This window comes from Dysidea avara, chromosome 3 (genome assembly GCF_963678975.1).
Source record: "Dysidea avara chromosome 3, odDysAvar1.4, whole genome shotgun sequence".
Taxonomy (NCBI): domain Eukaryota; kingdom Metazoa; phylum Porifera; class Demospongiae; order Dictyoceratida; family Dysideidae; genus Dysidea; species Dysidea avara.
In genome coordinates, this window is record NC_089274.1 from 27,025,878 (window position 1) to 27,042,611 (window position 16,734).

Here is a 16,734-nt window from a genome sequence, read left to right on the forward strand (position 1 = left end):
AATAAAAATATTTGCGGATTTGTACTTCCAAAATGTATTAGAGTACCATATAGCCTAAATATTTTCAAGGGGGCAAATATTTCGAGGTTGAGCAATGTTGCTAAAAATAAAATTTTCACGGATTTGCAAACACTCCCAAAATGTATTAGACTATATGGAGGTCTAAATATTTCAGGGGTAAAATTTTCACTGATAGCACCCAAAACTGCAAAATCAGCGAAAATTCCCCCCCTCGAAATATTTAGGCTATACGGTATACTGAGTTCTAAATATTTCAAGGATAAAGTTTTGTTGGTAACTCCCAAAACCACAAAATCAGCAAAATTTCCCCCTCGAAATATTTAGGTGATACGGTACATACACAGATCAGTGAGTAAATGTTGCCAATATCTGTGACATATATCAAAAGGTGGCACTGAGCAGGAATTGTGATTTTGGGGAAGGAATATAGATAAGTTAATGTTCTACACCAATACCTTCAGTGCTCTGTAGAGGACAAACAATTGCAGTTGGAAGCTTTATTTTTTAGCTATTATACTCTAGATGATGAGCACTTCATGTGGCACAAAATCCACTTTGATGCATACATCAGCTGGCGAGAAACTAATGTGCAAGATACCTTTTTCAAACATTTTACATGCTAGCAATAAAATGCTATAACAGTAGACTCTTTTACTGATCTTAACATCAAAATAATTATAGTGAAATACCTGTGGCTTCACTCATGAGAAATTCTGAACAATTACATGCAATCATATATCAAAGTTCAATTTTTTTTTGTGAAAAGTATAGTTACCTGCCTATTGTATAATAAATTATTATTTTGCACACAATATTCATCTTGTACTGGTCAACTATAATAAATGTACATCCATTTCTATGTCCAATAATAAGTATCCATTTGCCAACAGAATCGTATATAACAAGACCAATGCCTCTACTACTGGCCTCTCATTGCTCTATAGAAACAACAATTATTTAAGACAAGATCCTTGTTCAACACATATTTTTTTTAAAAAACACATAATATTGTCTAAGTGTATACAAACCTAATGCAATGTCAGCACAGCAACTACAATGATAACTAAAAATTTCTGTCTGCTAAAAATAAAGCTGTCTGTCTAATTTTCAGTCTTTGGCCTAGTCTCCAACCACTTCTTAATGTTTGGTAGAGCAGCTACATCATCGTGAAATTTCTGGAGCACAGGGTAGTCAGCTAGGTTGACACCAAACTTAGCTGCTAATCCATCCAACAGGTAATATCCTTGAATGTCCACCCATGAAAGTTTCTAAAAAAACAAATATTGTTATAAGGGTAACTATGCAAAACATAGTAGCTTACTCCAAAATCAATTAAATTTTACACTATAATGTTACACAAATACACTAGTACATGATTTTTGTTCAGCAAATGCAAGGTGCTGTATGCATTGCTCTGTCTAACTTCCTCAGACATGCATATATTGCATACACTTAAGCCTTGTATTTATGCACACAAAAATAAGCACATGTTCATGTAGCAAATATATGACAACTGGTCAGGTTCATGTCCAGTGCAAATTTAATGTGAGTATCTACATACTACTAGAAAAATTATGCATAATTTTCTTTTGTCACTAAACAATAGTTACACGTCAAGAACCATTACAGTTGACTGTTCCTTGTAAATGAAAAGTGTATCATCAATTAGTAGAAATGAGCCCTCTATACCTCCGCCTGGCTGTTGTATCCATTTAAACACCCATGCATTGCCAATGTTACATGCTGCCTTGTTATGTTTCAAATTATAATTCAGTACGCAAAATAACGTCCAGACACCGGACAATTTTGGGTGTTACTATTCAGTGGACTGGACTACTGGACTGACATATTTTGGGTTTTTGCACATTCTATGGTTGGATTTATGAAATATTGCTAGTAAGCACCCTTAGGGCACCTGCAGCCCACTTCTAAACGCTAGGAAGATGAGCAGTGGAATATGTGAAACTGTAAATTACTACCGTTCATTTGGCCACTATACAACACTTATTCCTTACCCTGGTGTGGAGTAACACTGCAGGCAGTGCAGGGAATGTGACAGCAATAGTTAACCAGCGATCAACTTGTCAGTAGACAATATCCTTCAAGATATTCTTAGAGCAACCTTGAGGAGCAAGCTAGTCTCGCTAGTCTTGTTGCCAGACTTCTGTTTCAGTGCAGGGGCTAATCAAGTAAAGATTATAAGTGCCCGTGCTGAAAAATCTCTAATTGGTAAGCCCCAGCACTGAACTAGAGGTCTGGCCATGTGGGACTAGCTTGCTCCTCAAGCTTGCTCTAAGGATATCTTGAAGAATATTTTCCACTGGCAAGTTGATCGCTGGCAGTGTTGGGAGTAACGCGTTACATATGTAACGCGTTATGTAATATTATTACTTTTGTGGTAACTAAGTAATATAATGAAATACGCTATAAAAACAGGTAATATAACTCAAGTTACTTTACTTACAAATGTAATGCGTTACCTAAGTAATATAGTTACTGTAACGAATCTAATATTATGTAATATTATTACTACAAGCAACAAAGTTACTAATCTCGTTAGTAATCCACTGAGTAACGCCTAGCCACAACGAAGTAATGAAGCCTACTGAACAGCTTATTCACCAACTTCTTACTTATAACCAAGATTTGCACATTGTCCAACAACGCAATCATGTCACGTGATAAGGTAGTAGTTTCACATGTGACAGCTTAAGGCTGTGGTAATATAATATGTAATATTATTATAGTTACTTTATTTTATGGGTAATATGTAACTGTAACCAGACATGGGGCCAAGTACATGAGTACTTATACTTAAGTACACTTAAGTACAGATTTGAAAGTACTTGTACTTTACTTAAATACTTTCTTAAATTCCCCAATGTACTTGTACTTATACTCAAGTACTTGTAAGTACTGCAAACATTGTACATAGTTTGTACACAGTGGGTGTACAATGAGAATATCAAAATTGTATGAAGGTGCAGTTTACAACTTCTTGCGATTCTTCTACTGCCTTCCCCAACCTTACTGTGTATCATGTTGCCACGATTAACGAAGTCGCCAATGCTGTTGTTCAAGTCAGTGCGTTTTAAGAGTTTAAGAGAGAGAATGGTTGACAAAAACCAACCCCCTAGGCACACTTGCATACTACAATACACTGAATACAGCATATATTTTACTACAGCAAAATGTACTTGTACTTTACTTAAGTACTTCCAGCATGTACTTGTACTTTACTTAAGTACTCTCTTGATTGCTGCTGGAGTACTTGTACTTGTACTTGGAAAATTCAAAAGTACTTGTACTTTACTTAAGTACTTTTAATGTACTTGGCCCCATGTCTGACTGTAACTAAATAGTTCTGTTGTAAGTAATATGTAATTACTTTTAAAAAGTAACTTGCCCAACACTGATTGCTGGTTAACTATCGTACAGTATGATAGTACTGTATATTAGGGATCATGGAGAATAGGTTTTTTTTCTTCCCAATTATATCACCCCAAAACCAGCCTCACTTTACCTTCATAACAGCTTGGCAGTATTGGTTAGACATAGCCCAAAAATGTTTTAGACACACTTAAACCCTTCCAGCAAATTTCTATGATTTTTTTTTTTTTAATTTTGTATTTAACGGAATTTTCTACTAGCTGATTGACTGATTCCTTCAGCCAAGCGTAACTCGACTTTGGTTAGAGCTACTGGCTTGATTTCTTCACTATTTGATGTTGCTTCTTCCCGAGATGTGCCTTTTTGCCAACTGTTGTAGCTACAATAAGTGCATCATGGACTTACCTCTGTCCTCCTTTGTGTCCCATTTCTTTTTGTTGACACCGCAAGATGTCAATTCGTGGTAGCACGTGATGGCTTCTCGATAGTCAGTGTTGGGAAAGTTATTTTGTCAATGTAATATATTACATATTACTCTTTACTTTTGGGCAATGTAATAAGTTACATATTACTCTAAATGAATAGTAACGTAATATATTACATTAGTGTTGCACCGATATTCCCTTTTGCCGATATTCCGATAACCGATATTAACAAGAATTTATGTACCGATAATTGAAACCGATCCGATATATAGAACATTTATCATACTTTGTTACTTCACACCACACTTGGTAAACAGTTACATAACTAAAAAGTTGAATAAAATAACTATACTATGGCTAAATATCTGGAAGGACAGTCTGTAAAGAATATGTAGTGATAATGTTAAGTCTTATATTGATACTTGTCACCAACTAGACAAAAATTGTTTTGTATGAATAGAAGTTCTTCTGAGAGATGTGGTAACATTCTATTTCTTTTTTCGTCATACAGGTCTCCAGCAGCTGAAAAAAGCCTTTCAGAGGGAACTGAAGTAGCGGGAGCACATAATAAACGTTTAGCTAATATTGCTAAATTAGGAAATTCAGTTTTGTGCTGACCCCACCATTTATATGGATCTCCTGTTTTGTAGTCAATCACTGGGTCAGTGAGATATTTTTCAAGTTCTGAGGTGGCACTAGAATCTGGTGTATCTTCACTGGAATCTGCAATTATTTCACTAAACACATCTAGAAGAACAGGGTTTTTTAAAGGACAAAGTCTTTTAGGGGCTGTAGAGTCTGGCAGGGGTTGCATGTCAACTGTTACAGAGGCCATTTTCTCAAGTAATTTTTCTTTAGTTGCTGCTTTAATTATATTTCCACCAAAGAATTTGTCTTTGAATCGAGGGTCCAACATTGTTGCTAGAGCTAGCTGTTCCTTTTCCTCAATGCCAGCAAAACGGGACTTAAGGGAGTGTAAAATTTGTCCTTTCATAGTGCGTACTCCACCATCATCTTCGTTCTTTTCCAAGGTTCTTGTCAAAACACGGATATAAGGAATAACAATTGAAATACTGGCTAATTTTGCAGAGATGGAACGAGTCACTTCCTCAATAGGGCTTAGTATATCCACACACTTTTAAACTAAACCCAATTGATGTGCTGAAAGTTGTTGAATGCTGCCATTCTCTGCAGAATATGCGGCTAAAGTCATTTTTTGCTCTAATACGGATTGATACATGTATAATGTTGAATTCCACCAAGTGGCTACTTACTGTTTTAATTTGTGCTGAGGGATACCAAGACTCTGTTGAATTATATTAAGGTTGTGTGAAGCAATTGATGAACGATGGAAGTGGCCAACAATGCTCTTGCAAACTGCAGTTATATCAGCAATAGCCCTCTGTGATAACAAGCCATCTTTTACAACGAGTTGTAATGAATGGGCAAAACAGCCGAAGTGGGGTAAGGATGCATCCAGCATCGCCTTGACCATATTACTTGCATTATCGCTGAGGACTAAGTGTACACGATCACGAGAAATATCCCACTTATCCAGCATTGTGCTAATACAGCTAGCAATGTACTCACCAGTATGAGCCATCTCAAGCGATTGAGCATGTAGAACTGCAGATTGCTTCTCAAATGAATTATTTATCCAGTGGGCTGTCAGACTTAACAGCGATGTGCCATTCACAGAACAACTCCATATGTCTGTAGTGAAGCTAATACTCCCTTCTTCGCTATTAATGAGCTGGCCAACTTCATCCTTCATCCCACTAAATATCTTTGGAATAATGGTGTCAGTGTAATACTTACGACTGGGGCAACTATATCGTGGTTCTAGCGCGTTGAGGACGCGTCTGAAACCTACGTCTTCTACGACAGATAAAGGGTGGCAATCAATAGCTACCATTTCGCCAACCTTCCTTGTAATCCTCTGTGCCTTTGGGTCGTTGATGTCCCACAGCTTAGTGCGCATCTCTGTCGCTTCTAGTGAAAGTTGCTGTAACGAGCGTTTTCGCGTTTCTTTGGGAGCTGGAGCAACTTTACTTGACTTCTTTTCCAAGTATTCTGTATGTAGCTCCACGTGCTTGATGAAAGGTGATGAACCAGGTTAGTCGGGGTATATCCTTTCGTTGAAGAACCACCCCTCGGGACCTTTGTACCGCAGTCATTACAAACGGCGAACTTAGTGTCTTCATCCTCGGTGAAATACTCCCAGATAACAGATCTTTTCTTCGCCATATTGCGTGCGACTTGAAAACTAATTAAGATCACGTGTTCATATCGGTATCGGTTATTAATATTACATACGATCCGATACCGATACCGATAGACTAAAAACTCACCGATATACGGTATAACCGATAGCCGATCCGATTATCGGTGCAACACTATATTACATTAAGTTACTTTTGCTTTGACCATACACCTTTCCTGTACACTTTACATGTTAGTTACTGAGCTAGCATATAGTAAACACTCCTGTATTAATACAGCTACTGGCTTCTTGCAACTGCGTAAAGATGCTCATTGTTGTTACCACTTCAATCATACCTAAACATTGCTGGCAAATCAATATAACGAACTGTGGGTTCCTTGAAAGTAACTTAAGTTATATTACTAGACTATGAATAGTAACGCCTTATATCACTTGAAATCACAAAATGTAATAACTATTATGTAACGCGTTACTTTAGTAACGCATTATTCCCAACGCTGTCAATAGTTTGCTATGCAAAAATCGTCCATATTTTCCGTAGCAAATGGATTGCTTGTAGAGGCAGTTGTCATACTCTTCTTCTTTCGAAATGCTGTGTAACATGCTGAACATCGCTTGACACGAAGCATAACAGCTACTTTACTTTTCCTTAATTGATAGTTGGGGCACGCGTCTAGATGCTATTAATAATGTCAGGTGCCATTCATTCTTTTGAAGTGGTATGTGCAGGTGCACCAGTCATAATTATGTTACAAAAAAGTAAACAGATAAGTGCAATGAAAAATTAGGAATTCCAAGTTCGATTAGGGATCATAGAAATAAAAAGTAAGGAAACAAGGGAGGTTGCCTATACCTGCTGGTATCAAGGGCATAGGCAGGGGGGGGGGGTTTGGATGGTTTGGACAAACCCCCTTTTCAGTGGTAGAAATTTTTAAAATGAAAAAATCACACCAAACTCACAGCCTTGGAGCTCTCCAGTAGCTACTTGCACACTGGCACGGCTCTGTGCTAGTCTTAATGGGAAAATCCTGTTTTTATCTGGTAATGCATCACGTGATCAACCTCGCACGTGATAGAGAAGTATAATGGAAATGGCAGAGGACTGTCATGTGTTACAAGGGCAGCAGTACTGTTGTAATAAAATCTGATTGTGTTGCCAATGTGTCAGGTATGCACTAACTATGAATGGTTTTTACATGATAAACACATGTTTGTTTGTCACATGTTGAGGGCATGTGATGTCTCTTGAACATATTGGAGTACAAGTCAAGACTGACCATCAACAGCAGGACCAAGAATAATGTTGATTTTGAAGCCACGGGTTCAAGTGTGGAAAGCTTCGGTGAACCTGGAAATGAAAGTTGGTTGTCAGTATGCTAATTTGATTTCAGGTGATGCCTCGGAATATTAGTCAAGCCGTTACTGGCCATCAAAAGGACATGCAGGATGACCAAGAATAATGTTTATCTTTGGATTAAAGTTCTGCTAAGTGTGGAGGGCCGGGTATGTCAGGAAGTGAAAGTTGGTGAAAGTATGCTATCTGGAAGTAAAAATTTAATTAGAAATACAGCAGTTTTATAGTATCTATGAGCTGCATAAACAGCAGTGTGTAGGTTTTAGCTAGTAGTGATGTGCAATATGTGATATATATCGATATATTCATTATTGTGATAATTCTTTTAAAAAATCGTGATATGATATAGAATCTTTATATCGTGATAAGCCTAGGCATAGATTTTAGCTATAATTAAAGAAAAAGGTACCCAAGATGTCTGAAAAAAGAAATTGCAATGTTGTATGCTAGTCATGTATCATGCTGTATTGTACTTCTAGTACATCACTGCTACAAGTGTCATCAGTGTAAATACACTAGCTGAGTGATGAGTTTGTATATTGTGATATGTATCGTATCGTGATATATTGTGTGCAATAATCGTGATAGGAAATATCCTATATTGCACACCACTATTAGCTAGTTAGATACACAAACACCTTTTAATGTTACTGCCTAAGGGCACAATTTATGTATGCATCATTTATGGTGTAGGGGAAAACCCAGATATCCCCCCGGAGACATCTTCGAATCCAGATGATCCTGGCTATGCCACTGGGTATACAAGTGGATAATTCACTCATGTTGCACTTGTTTCTGTCACATTTCCTGCACTGCCTGCACACCAGCGTAAGGAATAAGTGCTGTATAGACTATCTATAGTACAGTAGTGAAATTATTCAGTACCAGGCAGTTTTTGCATATTCCCACTGTTCGTCTTCAACGTTTAAAAGTAGGCTGCAGGTGTTAGTTATCCATCGCCAAACAAGTTTAATATAAATTCAAAGGGTTAGGTGCTGTGGATTGGTAGGATTAGTTTGGCTGGTTTTAACGATTTACAATGTGTTGTTTTTGTAACATTCCGTAAATAAATTCTCCGCATAACAGTACTGTATTTGCCAAATTAAGTGCATAACTGTACTGTATTTGTCCAATTAGCTACATAACTGTTCTACATGACTCATAAAGTACAGTTATGCAGCTAATAAATAAGCACTGTATATATGGACAATACACTATGCGGCATCGTTTTGATCATCCCACCCAAAGTACAATATATTAACAGTGGTAGCATAAGCAAAGTTTGACCACATATAGCTATGTAGAAGGACTTAACAGAAGTCCTTACGACTCCTTTCCTTGTAATAGAATGGATTCCATAGAAGCTCTTTTATGTAACCAGTAGTTACCCTTTAAAATACTGTAGTATCAGTGTGAGTGGTTGAGTAGTAATCAGCTCTACAGTACATGGATGGCCCCAGAAGCAAACATCTACTGTAACTTGGTAGAAACACAGGAAAGGAAAAACAACAAAAGTTAAAATGTCTGGTCAAATCGCTTGATGTCCACTCAACTTTCATAATGTCCTGATGGTATGTTAGGACATATTCAAAATGTTATTTCGCAAACTGTAATTAGACTACAACTCATTGTTGTACCTTTGGCAGCTGTTTGTAAACAAGAAAGTAATGTAGCTAGAGTTGATTAGTACAGACAAGCACATTACACCTCCCTCTAATTCAGTATGGCTGTTACCATCCATTTAAATACCCATGTCTTGCCAATGATACAACCACATAATTGCCATGTTTCGTATTGTTTCAGAGCGTGGTCACTATAGGACATGAGCGTGGCACTACAGGATTTAGAGACCACATTTTCAGCCAATCAAATTTCAATACAAACTTGTTGTAGTCTAAGTAAGATACTATAAACTTCACAGCAGGATTATTAGTTACTGTACAGTCTAGTGTGGTTGCTTATTCATAAAAAATGCAAGGCTAAAAGATAGAAACAACCTATGTATCTCGCTCTTTCTGTATCAAATTAAATCCTTAGGAAGGCTACACCTGAGGTAATTCATAATGGGTAGCTGAGCCCACGTTATCTGAGGGGCTCTAGCAGGCTTTTGAACAAGACAAGCAGAGCTGATACTTCAAAGGTATAACTAATATTCATTATTTTGAATACCGTAGAGTTGGGTTGGTAAGCACATGTATCTATTAAGCGCACAATTATTACTTGTTAAGTGCATACACATATCTTGTGATCAACCTGGCTGATAAGCGTACATGGTCAAATACGAGGCTCAACACACAACAAAGCTACATACAGGAAGAAAAGCTGGAAGTGCTACAAAATTTGTTTCCATGAACACTTACATCTCCCTTGAGGTCTCCCTTCACTATGTATACAGCAAGTCAGTCTTCTGGATTGCGATATTCTGTTTATCATGAAGGATTTCACCCAGAAAAGGAGTCAAATATCCTTACATACTGGCATGGTGACCGGCACAAACTATTAGCTATTACAACGTAGTGATTTCGTGTTAAGCACACCATAATTATTAATTCTATTAGGTATATGAGGGCATAACAGATAGTATGATTTTTACAAAAGTTTTCTCCGAAAATTATAAACGCATGCGCTTAAGGATGCTCTGTACAGTTCCGCATATGGCTTCCCGTAAATTGTGTTTTCTGCTATAACTTATGAACGGATTAAACCATTCTGCAAAACTCTTTTTATTTGCAATAAGCTATCACTACTGCACAGTTTAGTCCAAATCCCATGTCTTATCTCACTGTAGAAGGCGAGTTATAATTTTTCGCTTCAAACTAGAACTAGTCCCACAGATTACGCCCTAGAGGCTTCATTATTGTAAAAATACATTATTGAAAAGCAAACATGCGTTTCTATCTTTGTTCTCTGGCTTCTCAGTTATCAGATACTCCTCTTCCGCTTTTGTGCTGGCACTAATCAGTCTTCTTTACCTCCACACCATTCCTCACCAGAAGGAGCTATCAAAAAACGACAAACGCTCTTTTGATGCATAAATACTATAGTTGCCCATCTGAAATTCCGTGCCTATCGGATCTAAAATGACGAACTAGTTCTAATTTTAGTATTAAGGTGTAGAAACTGAGGCGCCAGCAGCTGTTCTATGGTCAGTTATTGTTCCTTAATTGCGTAACCGGAAGATAATCGGTCAATTACGGATCGCTATATTCATTAGACCACGATGAAGATACAACACTTACTTCGCTTCCTTCATGTATATCGTTTGTGCAGGTTATTTCATCATAAAAGACATTTTCTCGTAATTGGATGCGCCACACATTAAACAAGCCACAGACTAACTAGATAATTACTGGTGACCATGGGAACTCCTTAGTAAACCCCAGCTGTGCTAACCTCAGAAGCCATACGTGGAACTGTACAGAGCACCCTTAACACCCCAACTCTACAGTACACAATGTTTATTATTGACCATCAAAAGTATGCGATGACATACTACCCACAATAATATGCAACGGACTGTTCCTATATACTAAAGAGCATGAAAACAACAGGATAAGTGCAGTGGCTACTAGCAGAAGTTACAAAGTATTTACAATGTGATGCAGTTATGGCAATGAGTGGGTTAGGTATTACAGCGTACTTATAATATCAATAACACAGTCAAATTAGTAGAGATGGTGATTAGCACAGCCCTAACATGTACAGGACACCAACCTCAGATCCAATGAAGTGTCCATTCTTCACATGCTTCTGAAGGACACCAAACATCTGAGGGACAGTCTTCTCTTTGAACTCAGCAAGCTTGGCTGCCTGTTACATATACTAAAATTTATATACAAAAACAACAAACTAATTTAATAACCTTCTCATCATCCTTGGCAAACCAAACTTTGTACATGTTACTGGTTAAGTCAGCCAAGTAATCAGAAGATCCTCCCAGCACAGCATTGTCCAATTCATTATTACCAGCCATTCCTGTGTATAAAGCATTACTACATGTGGGAAAACCAAGCTTACATCCCAGTACGTGGGAGTATCAAAGCGCCGCTGCTACTGTATGATATATTAGTTATCACCCAGTGATAACTAACTTGTCACCCTGTTGCGGAGCCACTCAGTCTCTTTTGTGACATCATAATAACTGTGAATGGCATTGTTTACCAATGGAACAAAGAGCCAAATAAGGAAATATTGATACAAAACACACCAACACAGCACTTAAAACTAGCTAAATCTTACAAGAAAACTGTTACAATAACACTACAAGTTACCAATACGATAGTTTAACAAATGTCAAGAATAGTCCGTGACGATTTTCGCTCCAGCAATCACTCCCAAAGGTCACTATGGTGAAGAACTAACTTCCTCTAGCTTTATCGTTCTATCTCGGACTATGGTAGTCACCTGTTGGTCTTTATTTTTCTCTTGCACACCACGCAACACCAACATACCAATTTCTGACGAAGGCGAATCGTACCTGGAACCGCTGCTTCAAAACAACGCCCTTCGCTACAGTTTGTAGGCAGTATGTAAGGTCTCTCTTGTAGCTACGAAGTAGAATCTCCACACAATTCGGACGAAATCTTGAGCACAGTGACAGGAACTCAAACCGGAACTTAATTTACTATCCGTAAACTTCTGCGCACTCCCGCGCACTGGGATATAAAATAGTTATATCCCGTATACTCGGATGATATCATTGTTATTACAACTCGTGTAATAACAATGATATCACCCTCGTACCGGGATATAACTATAACTTATCACCTATTTAAAAGTACTGGTTTTTAAGTATTTAGAGCATTGTAACTCACCAATGGTTGAAACTATGTGTACCAAAATGTTTTATACAAATTCCTTACCTTCCAGAACATAGCAACATTTCCCGCCATTTTAGACAGTTTTTTAAACCGACGTTGACTCTATTAGGCGAGCTCCAAAAGGGGTGGGAGGTAGGACCCTGGAGGAGGCAAGAGACTATTTAAAAATATTAAAGAGGAAGGTGTAGGGATGAGTTGAAATTTGAATGCAAGTAGATTATTCACTGTTGAAGAGCCTTTCAGGGTTTAGAAGACATCAACATTGAGTAAACCACTACGTATAACCAGTGTGTGATTGAAATGCTAATAGCGCAGTCACCCTATCAGAACATTCAACTAAGTTTAAAGTCATCCTGTAAAGAGGTCAGCTACAAACAAGTCTCTCTGTAGAGAGTTATGTGACATGTCACCCTAAAGAGAGTAGAGCAATACAACAAGTCGCCTTGTAGAGAGTTCAGTTATGAAGAAGATTCTATTGACTGCCTGATGCCTTCAGACAAGCACAATTCGATAATGACTAAGGCTACGGGCTTGATTTTTGACTGTTCAATGTCACTTCAGGATTACAGGTGCCTTTTGCATATCACAGTACATACAATGCATGCTTCATGGACTTAACCTCTCTGAATCCCATTTATCCCTACTGACAGTGCAAGCTGTCAATTTGTGATAGTGCTGTGTGATGTTTTTCACAGTGACATGCACATTTACCTGACCAATATCAGGACACGAAGCTGATTAAAATCCTATTTTTCTATTTGCACTTACAACCAATAACAATTGATATCCTTGAAATTTTCCACACCTACACATAGGAAATTTTAAGGTCTTCCAATACTTGTTTGGTGAGCTTTATAAACTGAGATGATGAGAGAAAACTTTAATGTAGCTACTGTAGCTATTAAAATCCTTCATGCAAGCAGCATGAACTATGAATCAGTCATTCGTTGAGATCAACAGTTGGGATATAAACAATTAGTTTTTACTGTATTGCAAACACTGAGCAATCACTGAGCAATCACTCAAGGCTTAGCTACCCAGTACCCACACAATTTTTGTGAGACAACAGGTCATCAAACTTGTATTTGTACATATGCAATTTCAAGTGTCTTAATAATACGTACATTAGTACAACCTACCAGTTAGCAGCCAAGACTACCCTAGACAAATACTGCAAACTTCATAGCTAAATAACAAGGCTAGGCCATGCAACTATTAAGGTGTTTCTAACAGTGAACCTAAGAGCTTAAACTAAACTGCTTTACAATCATGAGGCCTTACATGTACACACTTAATAGCATTTGTTAACTACTTACCAAATGTTATTCCCAAGTAGCGCAGGATATTTAAACTCCCAGCAATCTTAGTGCCATCTACTTCAAGGACTGGTGCTCGTCCAAAGGGCATTTCTGTATAAAAGTATATTGCATGTACCAGGTAATAGAACATACATAGAATGTTCTAGAACAATCCAGTACTTCTATTGGTAGAACTATGAAATTACAAACGTTTATTTATAAAGCAGAAATTAAGCAAGGTGATCAGCCAATACAGTGGTGGTTCAGTGGTTAAGGATGCAGGTGTTAGTTATGGAGGTCCCTCTGGTAAGCTTTTTCAACATTATTATATACCTTTTTACCCTGCAGTGACTGCAATAGAGTATCCCGATCCTGTGCTTGGTTTTTGCTTTATAACTTTGTAGCTGTAACTCTATTACTATTCAAAACTATCTAAAGGCATTGCTATGATGATCAGTCTATGTACACACCAATTTTCAAGTTATTCCCATACTCGGTTTACCAGTAGCCATGACAAAAGTTTAATCTTTTTTGTGAATAAATGCTCACAACTCCTTGGATATTCATTAGATTCACATTGGTACATGAACTCACCTTTATATGCTCCAAAGATCGAGGCAATCAAATCACACATTTACATTTTTATAGTAAGGCCACTCCAAATAAATTCTCTGTTTCCCATCCACCGCCCGCATCTGGTTACTATCAGCTCTAAATGTTCCATTATTCCGTATTCTTCCATTATTCTCCGGTTATTCTTGCATACTGACAAGTGCCATCTTGAACAATGTCAGCTCACATGTCACCAGTGCTATAAAGTCGGCACAAACTTCACGTTTGTGTTATATTTGCAACTTTAAAAGGAAGGAACATGCAAGCTTAAGCATGCTTTTATACAGCTTTTTATAGTTGTGCCAGGCAAATGATGGCTTGAAAAGTTCAGAATCTTATAATGAAATAATGGAAATGGACCGCCTGCCCACATGCAAATATGCTTTGAGCCCAGGACGGGAAACAGATAATTTATTTGCAGTGGCCTAATTTTTGCAGTGTGCGAAAGAAATCGAAGCCCCCATATCTCGCAAATGGTTGTTGTGAATTTAATCAAATTTGCTGTGTGGCTGGCCTACCCTACCTGGCGGATAGCTATAGTGCAAAAATGGTGTGCAAAGGGGCCATGGCGTGAAAACGCTCTTGGTGTATGGCGTACCGGCTTTCCTTGACCTCATGACACACTACCGTGAGTCTTGATGATTGTTTAAGAAAAAAAAAAAGAATCCAGACTCCGACATGTCCGGGCAGTACTTTTGACCCCTCGTTTGACCCTTCCAGGCTTCCCCCCACTCCCCTGAGTCTCCCCATCCTCTCGCGCTGACTCAGCTATTTGAGTTATTGTACGAAGTCATAGGGCGTACCTGCCTTGTACTTCTTTCCCCAGTCTTCGCCTTCAAATCGAAAGTCTTCATACTTCACCCCGGCTTGAGCAAAAATGAGACGAATTGGTTCTCCCGCGCCTTTTGCATTAAAGTAGTACAACTTGTAGGAAGGCATCGCGACTGTATAGGAAACCAGAAAAAGCACAGCAAACTCGACAGCAACGGCACAACTGGCTCAAGAAAATTCGAGACTGACACGTGACAAAAAATTGTGCATGATGGATGACGTACAGTAGTAAACGCCCAGTGCCAGTGGTTCACGTGATTTGGATTTGAAGTAAACTGGAAGTGATTATTATTATTATCAAATTGTTTAAAGGGATACACAAAAGGCATGTGCCTGTACAAGGTGATACCCTTACATACAATCCTTACAGTTACAAAAATACAATTACAAAAACAGAACAACATACACAATACAAGTAGCTAGCTACAGAATTAAACAATCACATTAAAATAAACTGTTTCAATCTAGATCTGAAATGTTTAACCTGGCTTCGGGCCAAAATTTCCTCAGGAGTAGTGTTCCACAAGAATGCCACGCATACAAAAAACAATAACGGAAAGCATTGATAGTAGAAGAAAACACATTTAAAGTTAGGGAGTGGCATTAAAGTTAGGGAGTGATTTTGCCCCTTCAAATTTTTTTTGCGTGCTAGCTAGCTAGGATGCTAAAGCTACAGATGCAGCTAAATGCATATATCCTAGCATACCAAAATGAAAATCGATAGACAGAGCGGAGAAGGGCAAATCTCTTCTAAGTACCAATTATGCACTTGTCAATTTCATGCCCTACCCCCCCACCCCCGGGGATGGTGGGGGAATACAGGGGATTTGACAAATCGTGGTGTCAAATTCCCCACTACTGGGGCAAAATCGGCTGTCAAATCACCACTATGTCCCCACCCCCATAGTAGGGGATTTGACTAGGGCTCAAACAAATAGCGGTTTTTACTATTCGAATATTCTTTATTCACAACTACTGAATATTCGAATATTCTTTTTCAACATTGATATGGATGAGATATCAATAATCCTGTGGCTGTACAAGATGTCTCTTTAATACAATTCAGAATCAACATGATTTGATCACTTATGTCATAGATATGCTTATGTAGGATCAAGAATTTCCATGTACTCTACCACTTATGTTATATATTTCCTTTGAAACGAATATATATTCGAATACCAGAAATGGTATTCGAATATTCGTTTGAGCCCTAGATTTGACACGAACACCTCAAGGATGACTAAACGCATATATCGTGCATGCAACTAGTAATAAACCTGTCCTGTAGTTAGTAAAATTATAGCAAGTGCGATTTTCAGTATTGTTTAGAAATGCAGCTACCGAAAATTGGTCAGTGAATTGGACAACTATCAATTGCCCCAGGGGTGGGGACAAGAGCAATGTCAAATCCCCACCTGGGGTGTGGGGATGCCCGGGGGTGGGGAGGTGGGGAATGAAATTGACAAGTGCATTACGGGTGGTCAAAATTATAATTTAGGATTGCAAAATCAATAGAACTGTCAACGGCATGCTCTACTAATGTGAAGCTATAAACCTCTTCTTGATCTGTGCCAGCGTTGAAACTGGGTCACTACTAGGGACCCGCCGATTATGCTCAAAATTTTACTTATTATGCTCAAATTATGCTCAAGCTTTATGCTTTATTTCTTATGTTCTGCTAATAAATTTGCAGTTATGGGCACATATTCTTAGTTACCACAAAAGTAACTGCACCACTAGGATAAATTAACAAAGT

At 38.1% G+C, this 16,734-nt stretch overlaps 1 protein-coding gene across 1 annotated transcript; it reads right to left on the minus strand.

Moving 5' to 3' along the window:
* Positions 1-974: 974 nt before the first annotated feature.
* LOC136250564 (hematopoietic prostaglandin D synthase-like) lies at positions 975-15,181 on the minus strand. Its single transcript, XM_066042778.1, has 5 exons — positions 14,948-15,181; positions 13,551-13,643; positions 11,277-11,389; positions 11,129-11,224; positions 975-1,289 (listed from the first exon to the last, which is right to left on the minus strand). Exons 1-5 carry the CDS (start codon positions 15,081-15,083, stop codon positions 1,122-1,124), a joined length of 606 nt encoding a protein of 201 aa, XP_065898850.1. The 5' UTR covers positions 15,084-15,181; the 3' UTR covers positions 975-1,121.
* Between the last annotated feature and the right edge of the window lie 1,553 nt (positions 15,182-16,734).

Coding starts and splice junctions, on each gene's coding strand:
- LOC136250564 (XM_066042778.1), bottom strand. CDS start 15,083: ATGCCTTCCTACAAGTTGTACTACTTTAATGCAAAAGGCGCGGGAGAA. Junction 13,644..14,947: donor GGGAAAGAAGTACAAGGCAG/GTACGCCCTATG, acceptor ACTTTTATACAG/AAATGCCCTTTGGACGAGCA. Junction 11,225..11,276: donor TTGCCAAGGATGATGAGAAG/GTTATTAAATTA, acceptor TATATGTAACAG/GCAGCCAAGCTTGCTGAGTT.